Raw genomic sequence first — 21,952 nt, 5'->3', positions numbered from 1 at the left:
TATAAAGAAACTACGATTTACAACTATACAGGTAATATTTGAATAAACGACTTTTAAAAGTTCCCAGTGTCTTTGAATCACGTATTTCATAAGGAAGACCATTCCAGAGAGTAATTGATTTACGTGTAAATGACTTATTATAGAACTTAGTGTGGCTAGGAGGAACATGCAACCGACTGTTTGTACAAGCTCTCAAATTTTGGCGCTCAGTATTTGAGCCATGAAAAGAAAATTTCTGTTTTAAATAAGAAGGAGTGCAAGGATGATAAAGGATGGAGTATAAAAGAGACAGAATATGCAGTTTACGACGTTGTCTGATAGGAAGCCATTTCAGACGAGCACGATATTCAGATATGTGATCAAACTTGCGTAAACAGAAGATGAATCTAATACACATATTCTGAAGACGCTCAAGTTTGTTGAGCTGTTCTTCAGACAAGTCAGGATAGGAAGAGTCGGCATAGTCTAAGAGTGGAAGAATAAGAGAATGCGCTAAGGAAATTTTTGTTTTAATAGGAAGAAAATTCTTCCAACGTCTCAGGCATCCGATAGTGGCAAAAATTTTTCGGCTCACCTCAGCAATTTGTGGACGCCAGGATAATGTATTGTCAATTAATAATCCTAAGTTTTTCACAGTCGGGCTAATGCTGACAACTGCATCGCCAAGTAGAATGGGAGGTAAACTAATCGACGCAATCTTTTCAAGTTGTTTAGAACCACCCAGTATGGCAACCTGGGACTTTTTTGGATTAACACTTAGACCGTAGGATGCACTCCAAGTATTAATTTTACTCAGATCACTATTTAGATTTTCAATAGCAGTACATATATCATAAGACGGGGCAGCAGTGTACACTTGAAGGTCGTCAGCATAAAGATGATAGGAAGAGGAAAGAAATTGAGTAATAGTGTTAATGTAAATAGCGAAAAGAAGAGGATTTATATCCTCTTCTTTTCGATTATAAGAGAGAATTTATATTCATTTCTCAAGTAGGAAACGTATTAATTAAAATAACACCAAAGTTCAGTAACCATGCCCTAAAAACGCGGTAGAAAATAAACGAGACAACAAATGACCATAAGGTCCAAGAACAATCGCCACATGTGGTCACAGATTAACGAAAAGAAAAACAAAATTAATATCCACAGCCCATCCCTTTCTAACCCCATCGAATTAAATATATCCGTCCCGTTTCAACGAAATCATTCTTGGAAGTGCCGGAGCAGCGCGCGCGCACAATGCGGGTGTTGTAGCAACGAATTCCAAATTTAAAAAAGAAAAAGGAAGGTATTACTTGCCGGTTGGCTTGTGCTAAATAGCATTTCGTTTCTTAGATCAATTGTTTTTTAATGTAGGACAGGAAATGTGGCGGAAGAAAATAAATCTTTCCGTTTACTTCCACAGTTTCAGTAAAGCTATTCGTAGACAATTTGATTTTTATGGTTTTAAAACACGGCCGCTAATTATAGGTCTCATAAAACACTTTTACTGGGTAAAAAAAATCGGGTAATTTTTGGAGATTACGGCTTGGCCAGGCGATGCTTCTGTGCTTGCCCAAAACGCCCGGTGATGTCTCTGAGGTCCCACTGAGGCACCTACTTCAATTACCTACATAATCAGAAAAGTGTTCCAAAAATAATGTCAAATTTAAGAGTAGGTAGATTAGGAAGGAATCTAGAGAGTATAAAGCTTGAAGGTTTAGTTGATGTATGATGATGGAATTCTAGTTGATCCAATGAGGATTCACAGCTATTAAAAAAATATAAAATATAAATATATCTAGTAGACTCATACTCGTACAATGCCAGCTAGTGACCATTCATCAGTTCATGAGTTTGTAGCGTAAATGGCAGGACATCCGATAAAACTGATCGTGTGTTGGTCGCAATGTGCATGACATCCTGCACATTGCGACCAACTGACTCCCAACAATTCAGGCCTTCGCAAAAGGGGAAAAGTCATTTAGGAACTTGGATTCATCAAACAGTTTATTGCACGACAGTATCTCCAAATCAGTTTTCAGCTAGAATACCAGTTCTGTAGATATTACTCGTAGTAGTATTCAGTTCTTTAGAACCAATTAACCAGATATGAGAAATATGTCGATGCGGAAAGGAAAAAACAAAAACAATGTTTGTTCCTATAACTTAGACGTTCATAGTTCCCATACAAAGTTATCTTACCACCCCACAAACCCCAATAGGTTAATATATGTATGTAGAAACAAATCGCAAATAATATAAGCCACATTCGGCTCATGGACTTGATAAGAGAGCCCGTTGTGCTCAATGGACTGTAAACTTGTTGATAATCTTCAAAAGAAAGTTTCCAATTCCATACGCAACCTATCTTTCGTGAATCTAGTGAACCGTCGCTAAGTTTTGCAAATTTTTAAAACTTGCAAGTTGCATTGTGCTCTATCGGATATGAAATTTTATCTGAAGAGAACGGAGCCAATGTGACGTCTTCGACATTATTTAACCTTTTATTAATGAAGTGTGCGCTGTCCTCTTTTTACAGGCACAGGCACGAGCTGACTAGTGATGGAACATGTCGGTATCGATGTTATCTAGAATAAACAGGCACAGAACGATTCTGAAACTGTAAACACATACATATTTTTAAAAATTTGCTTGGTTTTTCATTTTCTGGATTACTATTCTACTATAAAATGAATTAACATTCTCGTTGACCACCTTCCAACCCTATTACTTAATTAGTGAGTAACTATCTAGTTATATGCACAATTTTATTCCCTTCAAGAAGTTTATCTAAGATTAATAAAAGCGATTTGATTTTGTGAGAAAGTTACACCTAAATAATAAATAATGAACATTATAAACCTATATTAATTTTAGCTCTTTTGTATTAAGTAGTTCCTTATCATCATAATTTTCATCTCATAGACGTCCACTTCTGGACTTAGGAATCTTGTATGGACTTCCAAACACCACAGTCTTGAGTCTTTCAAGTTACAGTTACACATAAGTAAAATGTTTGTTAAGTATGAATATTCAACTAACTAAATACCAAACGTTTATAAAATCAAATCAGGTGGCCAACAGTGCTAGGATAATAATTTGTTAAACACTGAACCAAAATAATTATTTATTTGTACTGTTTAATATATTATAAAATTGTCTTGTCACTGTGTTAGTTGGCATGCTGCTTCGTAACGGCTAGACTGAGTTTAAAGATATAAACGTATTTTCCGTTGGTCTAAGAATAGGTTGTTATCTAGTTTTCATACCACTTAGGATGTGTGGTCTACTCTTCTTTAATTTTCATGTGTGTTTCATGAATTCTTATAATATATTGCAATGCATTGCAGTATCCATGTGGAATGTTGCAAATCTTTAAAGTATCGATACATCTGACTTATCTATCCCATCGGCCATCACTATCCCGCTGAAGTACGCTTGACCAAGCTAAGTAATCCCGACGCGTCTGGTTTTAAAAGTACAAGAGATTCGCAGAACCGCCACCACGCCACGCTTCGGTAGGCAAAGACTTAGTGCGCCTTTGTATTTTTTACTTTTTGCCTATCTTTGTTTAATTAGGCCCGGGTATTTGCAGATGGCACCAAGTGAAATAGACATAGCATTCCACACAAACTATTATAGAACTTATTGCGAATGGAAGAAGTGTTTTTCTCGCCTGACACAATATTTAGTTTGGTCCCAATGGTGCTTACTGTATTTGTATTTCATGCGTCGACGGTAGCTTTGTGAATTCTTAAAGTTATTGTTTTATTATTGTTAACTGCTCTGCGTTCGTGATTTTAAATTCATTTGCGTAATTTATATTAGGTTTTGTAATGTTTACTATGATAGGATATAATACAGTAGAACACACTCTGATTGAGAGAGCAAAATTACCAAAAATTTAAAGTTACTACTAACCAGGGAGCTATGCCTCTATTGTGGTTTTGTTCTCTACATAATTTTATTAGTTAAATAAATAATAAAATTGGTGGGGTTCAACTGCGATTGAAATTCTTTTTGCGAGAATGCTGCCTGCCCGAGGGTCGCCTGCAGCCTCCCTGAGGCGTTTGAGTGAATAATGTGATAAATGGTTACTTACTGAAATTATGGTCAAGAATGACGATTATTAGGTTAACCAAGGTTTTATCAGAAATTGGCAGATAATCGAGATAATAATCAAATACCATTTTGGTTACTAGCTTTTTAAAATAAGCATGCTTCGCTATTGGTTCGGTTAAACCAACATCGGTGATTTTGCTCCTTCTACAAAGCTCTACATATCAGTTGCTTACGTTCAAGGACTCTGAGTATAATTCTTCCTTGAAAGTTCAACAATCAAGTATTTTAACCATATAGAACGCAAAAGTATTCACAGTCATCACTTTTTTTTACGTTTACAGTCAGGCGACGGTAGCTGGATATTCCTTTTCTTTTTGGTAGGAATTATGTGGATTTAACTCAAATCTCATTACATTTCATTAAAAACTACACGTAAATGTAGTATCTAAATGTACCACCCATAAGGTTTAATTTAAAACATCAATTTATGCACTATAGACAATCCTTTGAGGTTTACACCAGCTTATGTCAGATTGATTTAATTTTTCATTATCGTCGTTACTTATACTCTCGTACTTATTTATAACATAGCGAGAGAGAAATGGCATTTAATTGAACACAATTCTAATCTTTATTGGTGGGTTTGTCATTATGTATAAATATAATTATGTATATGCTCACAAAGTGACACATTAGAGATCTCTAGGTACTGGGAATACATCAGAATCTAGGAGGGCAAGGAAGCAAGTTCCTTGTCCTACGACTGTAGAAAATGTATCCAAAAGTATACAATTTCAAACAAGACATATAAATGATCGAATTCGCACTATTTACTATGTAAGACTAGTAGACGCCCTGCGGTTTCACCCGTGTTGTTCCCGTTCCCTTGGGAGTACGGGGATAAATTATAGCCTATGACACTCACAAATTATGTGGCTTTTTATAACTTTACCTCTTTATAGTATAACTATTTATTTTTCAAAAGAGCAACTGTTGAGTTTCTTGTCGGCTCTTCTCAGTAGAAACTGCCTTCTGAACCGGTGGTAGAGATTTTACAAAAAGTCAAACCTGAACTTGATTTGAACAATCAAAATCAGAGTATGGCCTGCATACATCATCAGTCTACAAGTGATGAACTATCGACCAAGGCAAGTGGAATGTCCATCAGATCCTTTATCGTTTAAGGTATTGTAATTGCTTGCACCGTCTCTATAGAGACGCTGAGAAGTCGGTGGAACGCTAAGCATACCTGCATGTAGAGGCATAGAGACATCAGCCTTGGGCTTTTAATCGTTAGCTGGTCACTATACAACCAGACAATAGGATGATACTAGAGGGTGCTACGATATATGAAAAACAAAAAAAAATATCGCTTTACCTTCCAGGCCACCCCTGCAACTTTCCGCTAATTTTGAGTAGGTACAAAGCATTTGATATGTCGCATTATAGCGACGTTTTTGAGCTTTTTGAACTCAAAAGTTTCCTAGTGACTTATATGTCGTGACGTGAATACGGTATCTAATGAGTGGGAAAGATAGGTACTAGGGGAAGTTAAAAATAATAACTTTTACATATTCTAAATCCCGTTCCCCTGTAGTTAATAGTTTGATGTCTCTTTGTAATTTTTGCCTTTCCATTGCCGATTTATTATCTTCCATTATAATATTAACTAACATAATAATTTAAACAAACTGTCTCTTTAACAGCCATGTTTTAGGAGTCTAATGCCATATAAATTCCACATTGGCCGTTAACAAGTACCTACCTACCTACTTATTTACAACTCAGTAAAATCATTAGTTACGATAGGGACAACATTCATTCAAGTTATAAACATAAACTTCTTTGGGCTATTTGAACACTATGGCTCGGTTTGATTTACTATCAGAAGTTGTTGTCTTAATGTCCATAAAAAACTGGAAATTCCATTTCGATTTCATTGTCGGATGCAGGTCCATTTTTATTTTTGTATGAAGAATCAAAAAGCTAGGAAGCTTTTCGGAGCGCAATCGACGTCACAGTTTGTTTTTAATCTCCGACACAAAAAGAGGGGTGTTATAAGTTTTCCGTCGATGTATGTCTGTGTGTGTCGGTCTGTGGCATCCTAACTCTCAAATGGAAGGACCGATTTCGATGCGTTTTTTTTCATTTGAAAGACTGAAAAAACTGACTGACTTTGAAAGACCTTGCGGTGGTACTTAACTATTTTTGGGTAATATCGGTCCAGCGGTGTAAGAGTATCAGCTCTTTTTTATTATGTAAGGCATTTTTAAAGCTCCGACGCAACAAAGAGAGGTGTTATAAATGTGACGCCGATTTCTGATTATCTGTAACATTGTAGCCCTCAGACAGATGGATCGATTTCGATGCGGCTTTTTCCTATTGAAAGTCAGTAATTTTCTTTGACCCTGCTCACAAATTGCAACATCATTTAACCTTTTCTGTTAAGATTAAAAGAATTTCTGGCATACAAGTCGTCTTTCTAGTTAATTTCATGACCTTTGGGGATTTTTTAAAATTTTAATTTTTTACTTGCACAACGTTTATCACAATGTTCATCTATCGCGTTGTCTATGTTTTGTGTTCTTAAGTCACATCCCCATGTAATTTGCGATTTTCCGGATATAATGTACATTTTATACCAATAATGTGTTAATTAGATCATCATCATCATCATATCAGCCGATGGACGTCCACTGCAAGACATAGGCCTTTCCAAACATCACGATACTGAGCCACCGGGGTGTAAGGGGGAGGCTAGTACCAGTCAGTCTCCCCAACTGCCAACCTCACCTGCTCGTGGTGCACCCTGCAGATGGACCGACGAGGCTCTGGCGACCGACGAATGGCGGTATATCCATTCCCACAGGCTAGATTACGAAATGCCTCAGGCCGGTGTCGGGCAGCAGCGACACCGGCGCGAGTAATCTAGCACTGCGCTGACTAATCCGCATGCCCAGCGTGGTCAGTATCGGGCAAAACTTTGTATGGACCGAACAAATATAACACAGCCTCTAGTTAAGTAGATACAACAGATTAAAATCGTACAGTCTAATATAAACACTGTTTAACACAACAGTTTAGTTTTAAACGCTGTTTGGCAAATTTCATCGTATTTTTAAAAACGCGCTCGTACTATAACCACAATAATCGTAAAAACTAAAACATACTTGTTGTACAATTCATAAACACTGCCGTTCATAAATTTTTACTAACAATGATTTCACTTTATATGCGCTGGTATAGATATTTTTCTAGTTTTTAGAAAATAATTCTAGCAGATATTGTTCATAATGTAGAGACATTTTCTCTGTATTCAGAGATCATTGTAGGTAGTATATTTTAATACTTATTCTATAAATTCTAATATTAATAACTACCTGCTGAATACTATTTAAGTATCTAAATCTATACTAATATTATAAATGCGAAAGTAAGTCTGTCTGGCTGTCTGTCTGTTACCAGTTCACGGCTAAACCGCTCAACCGATTTGAACCAAATTTGGTATAGAGATATAATGCACCTTGGAGCAAAACATAGGCTACTTTTTTCTGAAAAAATTACGGACTAAAAAACGAACGAAGTTGTGGGCGTCCACTATTATTGAATATGGGACCAAAATAACTTTGATTATAATAACTCTGTCTGGTTGCGACAAGCTCAAGGACTACTGAACGGATTTTCATGAAAATTCCACCAATAGATAGAGCGATTAATTAAAAAGGTGTATACCTAGTTTGTCAATTTTTTGTAAAGATTGGTTGAAATATGACGATAATTGATAAAAGCGTCGGAAAAAGTCAACCTTCGAGATATATTAAAACAATGCATGTTGATGTTCCGTTTTTATAAATGGATTTCACGCAGGCGAAGTCGCGAGCATCTGCTAGTCTTACTAATATTATAAATGCGAAAGTTTGTATGGATGTTTCTTTGGAGGTTTCTTACTCTTTAACGGCGCAACTATGGAACCGATTAAGCGGAAATTTGGAATGGAAATAGATTTTACTCTGGATTAACACATAGGCGTTCATCCCGGAAAATCCACGGTTCCCGCGGGATTTGTGAAAAACTGAATTCCACGCGGACGAAGTCGCGGGCGTCCACTAGTTAATAATAATAATTTAAGATTACGAGTTGCCAATTTCCACGGCAAGATAGGGTTGCGTTACTTTATATTTACTTATCCAAATGCCTTGACGTGAAAATACAACTTTTAAGAAGTACAGAGAATTGGTATATTTTGCTTTTCCGCAAAATATTGTCGAATCTAAGAATTTGTAGATTCGTAAATTGAACATTGTAAAGCATTTAATCGATATCTCCTGAGATGAAATCTCCCTGACAAGTAGCTATACCTACCTACGTAGAGGGTTTCTGTCACTAAAAATAGGCAAACCTGACGTTTCAAAAGTGCTTATAAACTAAGCATTTGTACTTCTGCAAAGTAACACCTGCGTCTATTCAGTAATTCCACGCATTATACTATTAAGTAAATATTATGTATTACACATAATTGGAGATATGTATGTATGCCTAGATTACCTCTTATTAAATACGTTTAAACAGGGTTAATAGTTTTTGAAGGTAGATTTAGAAAAATACACGAAATTGTCTGTGCCCAAGGTGATGAAAGAAAGAAATAATGGGTACTCTTAGTTTTTAGTTTACGACCCTGAATTCTTATTACCAGTCCACAAAGGCCTCTTAGTTTAGCCACAGTAGATATAATAAGAAAAAAAAGCTGCGACGGAAGCTTTCTACACAACTCGCGTCATTTAATCATCATTTAGGTAATTATCATCAAAATTTTATGCTCGTACTTAGGTAAGTATAACTAAGTGATTCGCAAATAACACATAAGAATATTATTAGTATACTGCAAAACTCCAATCAGATTTAGTTGAAAATTAAATCAGTTTAAGTCATAAAAAAACATTTTGAAAAAACGGCAAATTACCTCTAGCCTTATCGTCTGCATTCCCGCTACATTTGGAATTTTGACTTTGTTTTTGCATGCGCTTTAGCTATGAATTAATACATGCCATTGTTTTAACCACACCACCACAGTTTCCAAACCGTATCACCTCACTTACCCGAATTATTAACAGCAAACATTTCACGTAAATAACACAAAAACACAACACCAAAAAAAATTTACACTAAAGTTTTGTTTTACCGCAATACAATGCAAAATTTTTATTTATGTTTGCTTCTATCTTTAAAGACGGGTTTGTCAAAAGATCCGGTTTGTATTTTGTCCGCCGATAATAACCCCGTAGGATTTAAAAAAAAAATCGCCTCGGTAAACAATTCGTATTGAACAAAAGCAGTGCTTCGCGGCTATCCGAAGCTGTACTGAAATTCTAAACCCCGACTTCGGTGTCTGTGTCGAGCACCCCCCATTACTAAATTTCCAATCGGACTTAAAAGAACTCAACTTACAACTATAACCAATCTAAACAGCACTTAATTATTCGGACATAAAGTTGAAAATGCTGTAGCGAGTAACGTCAATTCGGGCTTTTATCCAAACGTCCGGTCCGGTACAAGGCTATGAGAACGTATAATTTAAAGACGGTTCAGATAAATGCACGGAGCAAATATATTGGTCCCGCTCGCTCACGTCGAAAAGGCGGGTACAGCTTTCCTCCTTACCATGTCCTATTGCTCATTTTTTGCTATTCTGTATTAAATTACGTATTATTTTGTGAATTAGATTATGGTGCGGTATCATATTTTTGCTTACTACCTACCTGGTGCTTTTTCACAGGACCGATAGGGAGGCAGGTTGATAATATTTCATGCAGGTTATTTGTTTTAATAATATGGTTTACTATTTTATACCTAAATACGGTTTTATAGGTACCTAATACCTACCATTACACCTACTTTATTTCTATACAAGAGGATGCCTGATTCTTTAGTTATTATTGTTTTTTTTCTCATTTCAATTAAATAATATGTAGAGCCAGCTCCAAAGTTTAACTTATTCTACCAGCGAAAAGCTCATGAAAATTTCTATTTGTCTATTAGTTTATAAGTTTTTCTTTTTCTTGAACAAATATAGAATTTTTTTTGAAAACGGCTGTTTTTTTCTATTACGTGCCTAAGTAGATTTTAAGATACATACTTTTCAATTTTTTTTATGTAAGTCTACTTATTCTATCCTTACTATTTTGTGATTAGTTACAGGTACATTTTTATTATTAGTTTTACGATTTTGTATTTTCCATATTATATGGATAAATATTATTAGGTAGGATTTGTGCATGAAAATTGCAATTTATAACTCAAAAATAGCATTAAGGTTAGTATTAAAATTAATTAATAAAGTACAAAAATTTATTGGTCAAATTAGAATAAAACAGAGTAAATTACTTTCTTTTCTCTTTTGGTACAACGAAACACCGAACTTTGAAATGGTTACACATTTGCCGCACCTGCAAAAAAGGGTTAAAAATTAGTTTGTACAGCTTAGGGGCAAAAGACGAGCCATCAAGCGATAGCGTTCTGGTATGGTACTGCACGATCCGTTTTGTAAACTACGATACTACAGACGTACATTATGATCATACACAAGAAATAAAGGAGCTAATTAATGATAGTTAATAATAGTTAGTAAAAGTTTGGCCCGGAAGTTTTTAGGCAACTTAGGCACTCGCAATAATATACTTTTTAACGTACTAAAGATGTAAAACACTTTTAATCGAATAAACAGATGGGTGAAGGTTGTTTCTAATAAGAACCTAATGATAGAAGGAGAGTTATATATATATTCGTCAAATATACCTAACCCTCCATAAGCACTCGCGTAAAAGAACAAATTCCATGATTGAGTTGATTATACATATTTTGACGACCACCGTGGCGCAGTGATTTGCGTCGAGGATTTAGGTCACGGAGATCCTGGGTTCGATCCCTGGCTGGCCCGATTGAGGTTTCTTAATTGGTCCAGTATTGGCTGGGCTTCGACGATGTCGCGTAGAAACCGAAAGGGGTGTGGATTTTCATCTTCCTCATTCCTTCCTCAACAAATGTAGAGTTACAAAGATCCTTACCACACACACCCCATAGTGCACATGTGCGCACAATACGAATAGAAGCAATATGTACAGCGCAGCCAGCTCCAACCAAGGCTGGTACAGCGCCAGCACCACTGTCGCCACCAGCGGTATGTTGATCCAAGAAATGATGTCGCATTGCTGCTCGCTCATTTCCGCTACTATGAGACGACTCTGCAGAATTAGAACGATAAGAAAATAGGTACCTACTTCAGTAATGTCACGATCTGTTAACAGTTTATTTTATGGCAGGCGTCCACAGATCTGCATCACATCAACGGATTTTAGTATTCTTTGTATAGAAAGTCATACAAGAGCGTCCATTACAATATGTACGATGCGGATCAGTGTACGCATCATTGACGGCTCACTACAGGGCCAAGCCTCCCTCCTTGTAGAAAAAGGTATATTAAGCTTAGACCCACCACGCTGATGCAAAGGGTTTACAGGCTAATAGTACCTTTTAGTAATAGTGGGTAATATAATATGAAATTAAATAAGTAATCTTTTCAATAGTGCTGAGGACCCTGAATTATGTTTAGAAAACCTGTATCTTATGATCCTTAAATGTAAAAACATACATTTTGTAAATCAAAAAAGTTGAGAAAATCATAAGATAGGTACACACACTACTTAAATACATTTTATACATTGAAAAACAAATAAGAAATTAGTAAGATATTATTTAACACGAACCATAATGTTTAATAATAATTATGCCGCCCAAAAATTATAGTTAATATTCGTTTAAATAAATAACTATCGACATGTACCGCTCAGAAATGATGGCATAGTGCTTAGAGTTGTTTTCTGATATAGTAACACCCTTATTCCAAGCGTTATTCACGTTGGTTCATTTCACAGGTTAATTTTGTCCATGGGCTTGTAGTCTATTAGTAGTGGCGAGGACGGCAAACTGTAGGCAATTTCCATTTACGAGTAGGTATACATCGCACGAAAATTTTCCGACACAGCAAGTGAAAACGCGCCTTTATACTTACTGCTATATTACTGAACATAGTCCCAAAGACTAATAAAAAGGCTTTAGGGTCCAGCTCAAAGATATTGTTTGGTGATTTTATCGCCCACACTGCAATAGTCAATGTCATTACCAACATCGACCAAATAGGTCGTAGCGCTTCTGTTAGTGAAAACATATTGCCAGTTTTGTTTTTGTATGACCTGAAAATAATATTTTTTGAGATTATTTGCTATATGTATTAAATATTACCAGTATTCTTCTTGCCTTTCATTCCAATTAGACATAAAGACTGTGTCTAAAGAGAGTGGGGTGGGGATCGAACTAATAACCTCTCGTGAAATTGGAACCATGCGCTCACTTCTTACGGAGAAAGAAACACTAGTGTTCTGTTTTTCAAAATACAAAGTTCTTACCCGACAGCAAGAAGGGTTATGTTTTTCGCGCGTATCTATACTAATATTATAAAGCTGAAGAGTTTGTTTGTTTGTTTGTTTGATTGAACGCGCTAATCTCTGGAATTACAGGTCCGATTTGAAAAATTCTTTCAGCGATAGATAGCCCATTTATCGAGGAAGGCTATAGGCTATATATTATCCCTGTTTCCTACGGGAACGGGTACCACGCGGGTGAAACCGCGCGGCGCCAGCTAGTCTTGTATATATGTAGGTATGTAATATTCTTATTACCTCATATCTTCCAAACCGCTGAACGTAATTTACGTAATTAAGCTATCGTTAGATTCGTCTTAATAACACAAGTATTCTTAGATAGGTGAAATAAAAAAAAAATCCAACACGACTGTGAGACGCTATAGACTCGAGGTGAAGAAAAAAAATTTTTCGAATATTACGATATGGGTATCAAATTCAAGGGCTCATGAAGAGGATTTCAAAATGGTATATCCTGGCCATATTAAAAAAATGTACAATTAGAAAAACTTCATTTATTAATCGCTATACAAAATACGCGAGGCGAGTGACTAGGTGGGATTGACAGATCTTGATCACGTGACCTGTCGATAGTAGGTAAACGTCATTCCCATACATCTTTCTAGTTTTCGAAGCGTCAGCGATCGTAGAAAGAGAATCGACGTGCCACTTGGTTAGGGCGGCTGATTAGGCAGTCGGTATTTAATTCTTTTAATTATTGACTTTACGTTAAAAATATTCAAACTATTTGTTAAGTCATTAGATAGGTATTGTCACTTACAAGTAAACATTGTAAATTGCAACGGGTAGAGTAGTGAAAAGACCAGTGCAATGTATGAGCACTTCCAATGCTTGCAAGAAAGTTACGTTACCAAATATGTGCACTTTGTATACTGCTGGGCCGTATATACCCGGTGCAAGGAATAGAAGAGATGATACCTGAAAAAGTCAGAAATCTATTAGAAAAATATATTAGTAGAGAGCCGTGATCCCAGTGGATATGATCTCTGCCTCCGATTCCGGAGGGTGTAGGTTCGAATCCGGTCCGGGGCATGCACCTCCAACTTTTCAGTTGTATGCATTTAAGAACGAACGAAGAAAAATTAACATAAATCTACTCTCATTTGTTATTTATTAGTGACTAGCGGACGCCCGCGACTTCGTACACATGGAAGTCAATGTAAACTTTAAACCCCTACTTCACCCCTATTTTTATCACCATATAACAAAATTCATTTTGATCGGTTCAACCGTTTAGCCGTGAAAAGGTAACAGACAGACAGACAGTCAGACTTACTGTCGCATTTAAAATATTATGTATAGATAAGAAATAAATGATAGATATTATATATTGACAAATTGCAAATAGGTTGCCCAGTTAGAAGTGACATTTTTCTGTTTTTCCACGTGCACGCCCTAGTCTGTATAATAACGGAAAAACGACACTTCTAATTTCCAAAAAATCCTCACTTCAAGTTGAAACTGAAAATTATTTCTCAGTGTATGTCAAAGTTAACTCTTGTAGAAAATAAGTCAATTTCATCAGCATTTTTTTTGGCAAGACGTCGATATATTATATCAGTCATACAAATCAAATTTCATTTATTTCAGTTTACGATGGTTCCAAAGCGCCATTCCGAGAAGTGCCCACAACAAACTCAGCCAATTATTTCAGTCAATTATCCGTAGATTCTACCTTTATCAAAGGTTATATAAGTATAAGGATACTTACCCACATACTAAGGTCGTAGCCCCAAGGTAAATACAAAGTGCCTGTGTTATATTTCTCCCAGTGCGTGACGTAGAAGTTCAATACAATGCTTGCTACTATCAAGTATGCTCTGGAAATTAAAATTAAATTAATGAGACCATGTACCCCTACCAGACATCTCCTCCCGGAGAAGTTTTTTTTTATTCTTTAAAAGTTGGCTCTTGACTACAATCTCACCTGATAGTAAGTGGTGACTAAGATGGAAGCTGGCCAACTTGTTAGGAGTAGGATGAAAATCCACACCCCTTTCGGTTTCTACACGACATCGTAACGGAACGCTAAATCGCCTGGCGGTACGTCTTTGTCGGTAGGGTGGTAACTAGCCACGGCCGAAGACTCCCACCAGCCAAAAGTGCCTCCAGACTTGGCCTCCTTGCCCGGGTAAGACGCGGGGGAACTTTCTCCCCCGCTAATCCAGCCCCTTCTCCAACCCCGGTAATGCCTTGAGGTATACTTCTCCTTCTGTCTTTTAAGCAGGTCAGTAGATTGCACATAGGTTTTTATAATGTAAGTTGATTTTTTTAAATATTTTGTTTTTCTGTTTTTTGTGTTAAACATGGTTTTAATTGAGAACGTCCTCCTTCTTTTAAAGTCGGTCAATAAGAAACAGTCGAAAGAATTATCTTATAAATATAGAGCAAATTTACTCTTCATTTGTGAACATTATATCTTACAAACTTACTCGTATAATAAATCTGTAGAGAGGACAATTCTGTACATGAAATATATTTCCAAAATAACTATCAGGGGGTGATGATCGATACTGATGCCAAAAATTCAATCAGTAAAATTTTTGTCTGGCTGTATGCTCGTTGAAGAAACAAAAACTACTCGACGGATTTTAACGAAACTTGGTACAATTATTCTTTATACTCAGGTTCATATTCATATGGGCAGGTTATAGTTTTCATCACGCTACGATCAATAGGAGCAGAACAGTGAGGGGAAATGTTGGGAAAACGGGAGAAGTTACTCCATTTTTACAGCGATACTACTGTAAAGGCTGGATTAAAGAGGTCGCTAGTGCATAATAAGTACGTATACATTGGAATAATTGTTGATTGTTTATATTTCTCCACTCATTCTTAGTACAATGAGAGAATAATAACCGTTTACCTGAACAAAGGAATTGAGAATTCGTCCCTCCCAAATACGGAGAGTAAGGTATAAGGTATAAAGAACACGATGTACGAGTCCAGTCCATGGTCGAACATTTCCCCGAGTGGACCTGACACGCCGATCCTTCTTGCTTGTTTACCGTCGATGCCATCTATTTGAAAAATAATGCTTTTGAGACTTTAGGCCCATGGTCATAAGATACCAAAAAAAAAATCAGTTCTATGTCTGACAAATTGATACATACGTCAGGTGACCCAAGTGCTGGCGCTTATTTGGCACAAAGTTGATCTGCTATGGTGAAGCTCAGTATAATGTACTATCACAACGCCTTGGCTTTGTCCAAGTTGAACAATGATAAATCTGTTCTAAATGGACATTTTTAAACCTATGTAGGTCCTTTCATGCCCTTTAACTTTAAGTCAGTCACTGACGATCAAGTAAGCTCACATGCCTCGTCCGATAAAACTGATCGTGCGTTGGTCGCGATCGGCGTGGTGTCATTCACATCACGACCAACACAAGATCAGTTTTATCGGCTGTCAAGCCGTTAGCACTGCAGGCATGTGGGCTTATCAGATAGTGAGTGGCTGGCATTAGGGGTTAAATTATAAAACCTTTAATTCAGCTACTTTAATGTGTAAGTCCTACCGTATACCTAATTGTGTCAGACAGTAAAGTCAGTCACTTAGTTATCTATAGATTTCTGTATTTCATCATCATAATCATCATCATTATTAACAACCCATATACGGCTCAATGTTGATTCTGTTCATGAAACGAGAGGAGTTATTGGTTAATACCTACCTATTAGCGTACCTATTAGCAGACTTCACACACATTGACAATTAAGAAAATTCTCAGGTAAGCAGGTTTCAGTATGTAGGCGTAGCCATGTAAGTAGGTATAGCCTAATACAAAGCTTACGAGTACAATATTCGTTCGTAAAGTTAATCTATGTAGGTACTGACATTATTAAATTGTTAATTAAAATTATCCAGATAAATCTACATTCATGAAGTCATGTGTGTAATTTGATACGAAATTATTGAGCGATTGATGTGACTGATTTGGATGAATCATTACCGCAACCTTGATGAATCAAGGGAGAAATATATTACAATATAATACGTTGTTGTACATGTTACGGTGCTTTTGCGGTAAAATAAAAAAAAAACTTTATAAACCAAGTAAAATGTAAAGCCGCATAAAAAGGTGTTTATATAAAAGAAAATAGCTTTTTCAGAAACGCAAACGAGACCGCATATATTTGGATTCGCTCTACCTTCGAACCGGTCAAAAATATAATGATAGTATTTTCCGATATTTCAGTTTACACATCGTGCTCTCTGAGGCACGGGTGTGTAAATACAAACAATTTTGACCTAAGAATTGTTACTGATCTTGGAAAAAAGCAAAGCTCACAAAGCTTTACCCAGGACCGCGTTACCCAAAGCCATATAGGCTAACTAGGCCAACGAGACAGTGCTAGGAGTAACTAAGATTAATACTGACATACTCGTAATACTTATGTATAGATGAAGAGTCGTGGGCTACCTCCACTGTTAGACCAAGGAATCATAAAGCTGCAAACTTACCTAAATTATATGCTAGGAACACCAACACTGCACAGACAGTGTACACCCAATTCGGTTTGGTGTAGTGCTCTTCTATAGTCTTACTGCCTGGTCGTCCAGCCGCCGTACAGTCGTAGTCATACACCATAATGATGAGTACAGTTAGCACCATGCAGAGGAAACCAGCGAAAGTTAACAAATTGGGTGCTATCCATTTGGGTATGAACTGAAAAAATATTTTTAAAAACGTAAGGTGACATTTTCCAGCTCCCAAAGCGTTAATCTATCTATAGGTATGTAATAAAGAGGTAAATTGTGTTGTAAGAGGTAATCTCTGTACGATTTTGAAAACTCTTTTATAGAAAGCCGTTATTTTGGTGAGTGATTTATAGTATATTTCATCCCCATATTCTTACGGGAACGGGAACTACGCGGGTGAAACCGCTGTATGTCGGCTAGTGTATAATATAGTTCTCTAATTTTGGATGTCCGTTTGACTTTGTTAACAAATAATTAAGAAATATCAATAGAAATTCTAAAAAATCTTTTAGGAAAAAAAAAAATATCTCAATATGTTATTTTTTTTAATTTTCTTACATTTTAAAACTAATAGAAACAAACACCAAAACGATACTTACTCTAACAGTAAAATTCCACGTTGGATGCATAACATATCTGCTGAGGGGACTCGTGTCTATGGCACTGTACTGAAACAACAAGTTCAAAAGAAGAATGGAGTAAACCTTAACGTAAGACGGTCTTCTGCCGCGTCTGTCTATCTGTCTGTTGTCAGTAAACTACTAAACTAACCATTATGTAAACAGCTTGGTGTAGCAACCACGATTATTTCCTCAAGAGTTTAATCCTCAAACGATATTTTGTATGCATAATTATTTTTAGTCATACTTTGCGCACACTATTTTCTTCCAGAGCTTGACAAGAATTAAAAAATTTTTCGCCCCAAAGCAACTTGTCCGTTTAACATGAAACTTACAATCGAATAATTTAAATGGGCAACTTACAAGATATTAAATAAAACTGTAAAAATTTAAAAACTTAATATTAACGGCGAATTATTGCTCAAGGTTACAGCTATAGATACGCATAGGTTGTCTTACCTTATATTTATCAAATCCTTTTAGGTGTTTTTTACTCAAGTATTTGTAGTCGAACATTTTCACAACCTGTAAACACTACACAGTCCGATGTAAAGATTACTACTGTAAAGATTAATACTAGTATCCGTGTATGTTTATCAAAATATAAAAAAAAAACTCAACGTGTTTTTGTAATAGAAGCCGTAGTGTTTACAAAATATGGTAAAATTTTGACTGTCTGATAAACACCTTGACCTTAACTATTTTTAGGTATTCAAATAATGTCTTAATTATTTAATGTTGTATTTTACGCTAATTCCGTCGAGCTGCACCCATTGTAGTGAATTGTTATCAAGATTTCTTTTTTGCGTAACATTAAGGTACAAGCATTGACAGATAACACTGTATGTGATAGTTTGGTTTACCCAAGTTTTTATTCTATCATTTGTTTATAATATGTCCTTTTTTAAAATTTTTACAATATTCCAAATTTTTATTCAAAACAATATAAAATTTGTAAAAAATATCTACCCCCCGCTGCGGGATATTTGAGTGCCCAAGCAACCGGCGGCGGTCAGGGCTTCAGAGTGAGGAACCTCCTCACAATACGCGCCATCTCAAGAATCACTGCCTTCTGTATCCGACCCTTGATCCAGCAGTTAAGCGAAAGCTTCTTATGGTGTTTATTAAACACCATAGGAAGCTTTATTCTTGTTTAACCAAGTTTAATGTTAGTAACTAATTATAAACACGCAAAAAAGTACCAAAATAGGATCAGTGGCCTTCTCTGACACCTTTAGACAGATATCTATACTTGTCGATATCTAGGGTACTTTCTAAAAAAAATTGTGAAATACAAATTTTAATACTAAATTTACCAGAGCTATTAATCGATTCCATTATTATCTCTCTGATATAGACTGTGGCTTTACCAATTGCATAAGATATGTCGTCTCGTCATTTAGCAGTCTACTATTAGGTAGAATTCCCCTTTTTTCTACGTTTCATAGATATACGTAGACGTATAGTGAATATAATCCGGGAATTCCTTTTGGTTTTAGCTGTAGTGCTATAACCAATTATGGAGTGCTGTTTATAAACCAATACTTCAATGCATTTTTTCTTTATGCCTTTCATTTGTGCCAACTGAGTTTTTCTGTTTTTTATTCTTTACAAGTTAGTCTTTGACTAAAATCTCACCTGATGGTAATTGATAATGATAATGCAAACTAAGATGGGAGCGGGCTAACTTGTTAACAGGCTAAAAGTTGCAATAGTCAACTGTACTTACTCCTATAACAATCACAGTACTCATGTACCTATTATTATCATTATCAACATGGCAAGGTATTCGGATAAGATTAGTCATTAAGTGTTAAATAATATTTTTACTATTAACTGGGCTATCTTATCAATAAACCAATTGTGCCAATTCCGATTATAAAATAACAGTTGTATTTTTTTGTATTCTGTTGTATTATACCTATAATAATCAAGATTTTCACAGGTATGTGAGCAGGTAAGTAAGGTAATCATGATATCCACGATGTCACGTGTATGTGTTACACTCAAAGATCAAAAACGCTCAGTGAGCGGAAAAATAGCTCACAACGCGTTGTGGTCACAGTAAAACATCCATATGGCCAAATTCGTGTTACAGCTCTAATGAAAACGCACACATCGCGTTGAGGCAAACACAGAAAGACCAAATAACGAAATTCGTGTCGAGGCTGACATGCTATTCGATCTCAACACGTTGTGTTCTTTGAGCGTAACATACTCGTATATACAATACACATATGAAAATCTCAAACGCTGCTCCCTGTCTCTATGGTTTTATTTCGGAGGCTTTGCTGGTATAAGTAATTTATTAACAAGTCTAGACGGTAAATAAATAAAACGTGGTTTGTGTGTATACCTACGATATCGCAGTAAGACCCAGAGGTTGACGGATGGGACGCGTGGAACCCTCGGCCAGCGGATTTTTGGCCAGCGAAGGTGGTTATGGTTAATTATTATTAATAATAACTATCTCCTCATTGATACACTAAACACTAAATTGTATTCTAAATTTAAGCTTCTATGTCTGCTGGAAGTGCCTTCGAGTTTTGATGATCGGTCAGCCAGTCAGTCACAAAATTAAGAAACTTTGATTATATAGTTATAATTCACTACTCGTTCAAATTCAATGAAATTTGAAATATATTGTGTCTATACAAATGTCTGGATTCGTATTAGATGAAACCAGACTTATGGTCTCATCCGATACGAAGTTATAGGGGGTCGAAAATGGCTTGAATTGCTTCGGCTGTGCCGCTTTTTGCATATACATCACAATGAGCAAGAGAAAATTACCAGGAATACATCACTCATAAGCTGATACTGCGACACCTAACTAGCCCAATAGCGTAATTATATATGTTGCCAACCAAAAATCAAACCCGCAAATTAGGGTGAAGACTATAAAACGCGACAAAATGGCCAGGCATTAATTGAGCGCAGTGGTGCAGCGTGCAATTAACCGCGTTAATTGTGTCCCGCGCGACGCGCAGTGACAAACGGCCGCTGCGACAGCTGTTAATTTGATGCACTGCGTATTGAGCGCAGGGTAGCGTAGCGCAGAGTAGGCGATATATTACGCAGTCTTTAACATGAAACTCTACGTTGATCATAAGAGACACAGGAAGTAAAAAAATATACCAGGAATGCATCACTTATAAGATGGTACTTCAACACCGCTGGCTATAGCTTTAATCATGTGCTGCCAAACAAAAATTAAACCCGCAAATTAGGATCAATCCGGGCAGCAAAATGGACTACTAATAAACTTTCAGAACAATTTCTCCGCTCAGAATTGAAAAATTGAAGGTGTTACACGCCCATGCCGTCGGTCCCAGCCACATTAATTAACATGGTCGCTAAAGAATTAAACAATATCAGCTTTAACGCGCCAACTCGATTCGGGACAGCGTGGTGAGTCTAAGCTCCAAATCTCCGCTCCCGGTCATGATATGACATGAAGATTATTCAATGGTCCCACATAATGTACGCTGCTAGTTATACAATGTTACAGTTTATGCTTTTACCTCGGTGTACCTACATGTCAATAGTTACACTATTATAATTATGTATAATATCTAAATCTAAGTTTAGTTTCTGGATGTGTCGCATGCCCTTTTCAAACCTTTGAAACACCTCAGGCTATGAAGACCCTTTAAAGATAATATAATAATTATGGCTGCGGCATTTGTGTAGCATATATTATCGCCTTCAACATCTCGTGCCATGGATCCATGGATTTAATTTATGTATTACTTACTCATAACAGTAGCGTAGCGTATGAGGGCAAGGGGGCAACTTAGACTCCTAATGAAGAGCATGGGTCCCAAAATACTTCCCTGTAGTACGCCAAAATTTACTGTTTCTAAATCACTGTCAAACGTTTTACACCGTCAATCTTTCTATTTGTCAAATGATTTTTAATCCCATTAACTGCTACGTCCTTTTAATTAATTGAGATTCTAAATGATGGATGAATAGGTACCGATAATGCCAACTACGAATGTTATTCGTATGTGCCCTACGATTACGGAGTTTTTGATCCATTGCACCCTCTTATGTTCAATGGTAAAGAATTATTACTGATTCGATAAACGTATAATATTCAGAATAAGTTGGCTTATGTTTCTTATTGTTTTCTTTTCAGAAAACAACAATTTGGAAAAATTTAATTACTAAAATTATTATTCGGTATGAAATGGCATGCGTTTTCTACCTTTTTAATTCGTTTGTTGATAAACATTCCACATCGATTTAAAAGTTTGAAAAAGATCTCTATACAGATGTTACTCTGTGCTAGGGAGTCACATTTTT

At 36.3% G+C, this 21,952-nt stretch overlaps 2 protein-coding genes across 4 annotated transcripts in view; both read right to left on the bottom strand.

Moving 5' to 3' along the window:
* LOC112045282 (eyes absent homolog 2) overlaps window positions 1-9,408 on the bottom strand; it is a 50,706-nt gene extending 41,298 nt beyond the window's left edge. For 2 of the 3 annotated variants that reach the window (XM_024081397.2, XM_024081399.2), the window contains exon 1: window positions 9,005-9,408. Coding sequence is in view for 1 of the 3 variants with exons in the window: in XM_024081399.2 (XP_023937167.1) it covers window positions 9,005-9,025 (21 nt within the window). In the remaining 2 variants the exon portion in view is untranslated. The remainder of the gene's footprint in view (window positions 1-9,004) is intronic. The other variant, XM_024081398.2, reaches the window with a different exon arrangement.
* Window positions 9,409-10,375: 967 nt separating this feature from the next.
* Window positions 10,376-18,183, bottom strand: LOC112045300 (ethanolaminephosphotransferase 1). The gene is made up of 9 exons (XM_024081425.2): window positions 18,101-18,183; window positions 17,621-17,689; window positions 17,004-17,208; window positions 15,406-15,559; window positions 14,251-14,359; window positions 13,300-13,457; window positions 12,110-12,290; window positions 11,106-11,282; window positions 10,376-10,487 (listed from the first exon to the last, which is right to left on the bottom strand). The coding sequence occupies exons 1-9, from the start codon at window positions 18,155-18,157 to the stop codon at window positions 10,422-10,424; spliced, it is 1,176 nt and encodes a 391-aa protein (XP_023937193.1). The 5' UTR covers window positions 18,158-18,183; the 3' UTR covers window positions 10,376-10,421.
* Between the last annotated feature and the right edge of the window lie 3,769 nt (window positions 18,184-21,952).

The sequence above is a fragment of the Bicyclus anynana genome, chromosome 2 (assembly GCF_947172395.1).
Source record: "Bicyclus anynana chromosome 2, ilBicAnyn1.1, whole genome shotgun sequence".
NCBI lineage: Eukaryota > Metazoa > Arthropoda > Insecta > Lepidoptera > Nymphalidae > Bicyclus > Bicyclus anynana.
Note: the sequence above shows the minus strand (reverse complement) of the source record. Positions and strands in the feature narration are given on the sequence as shown.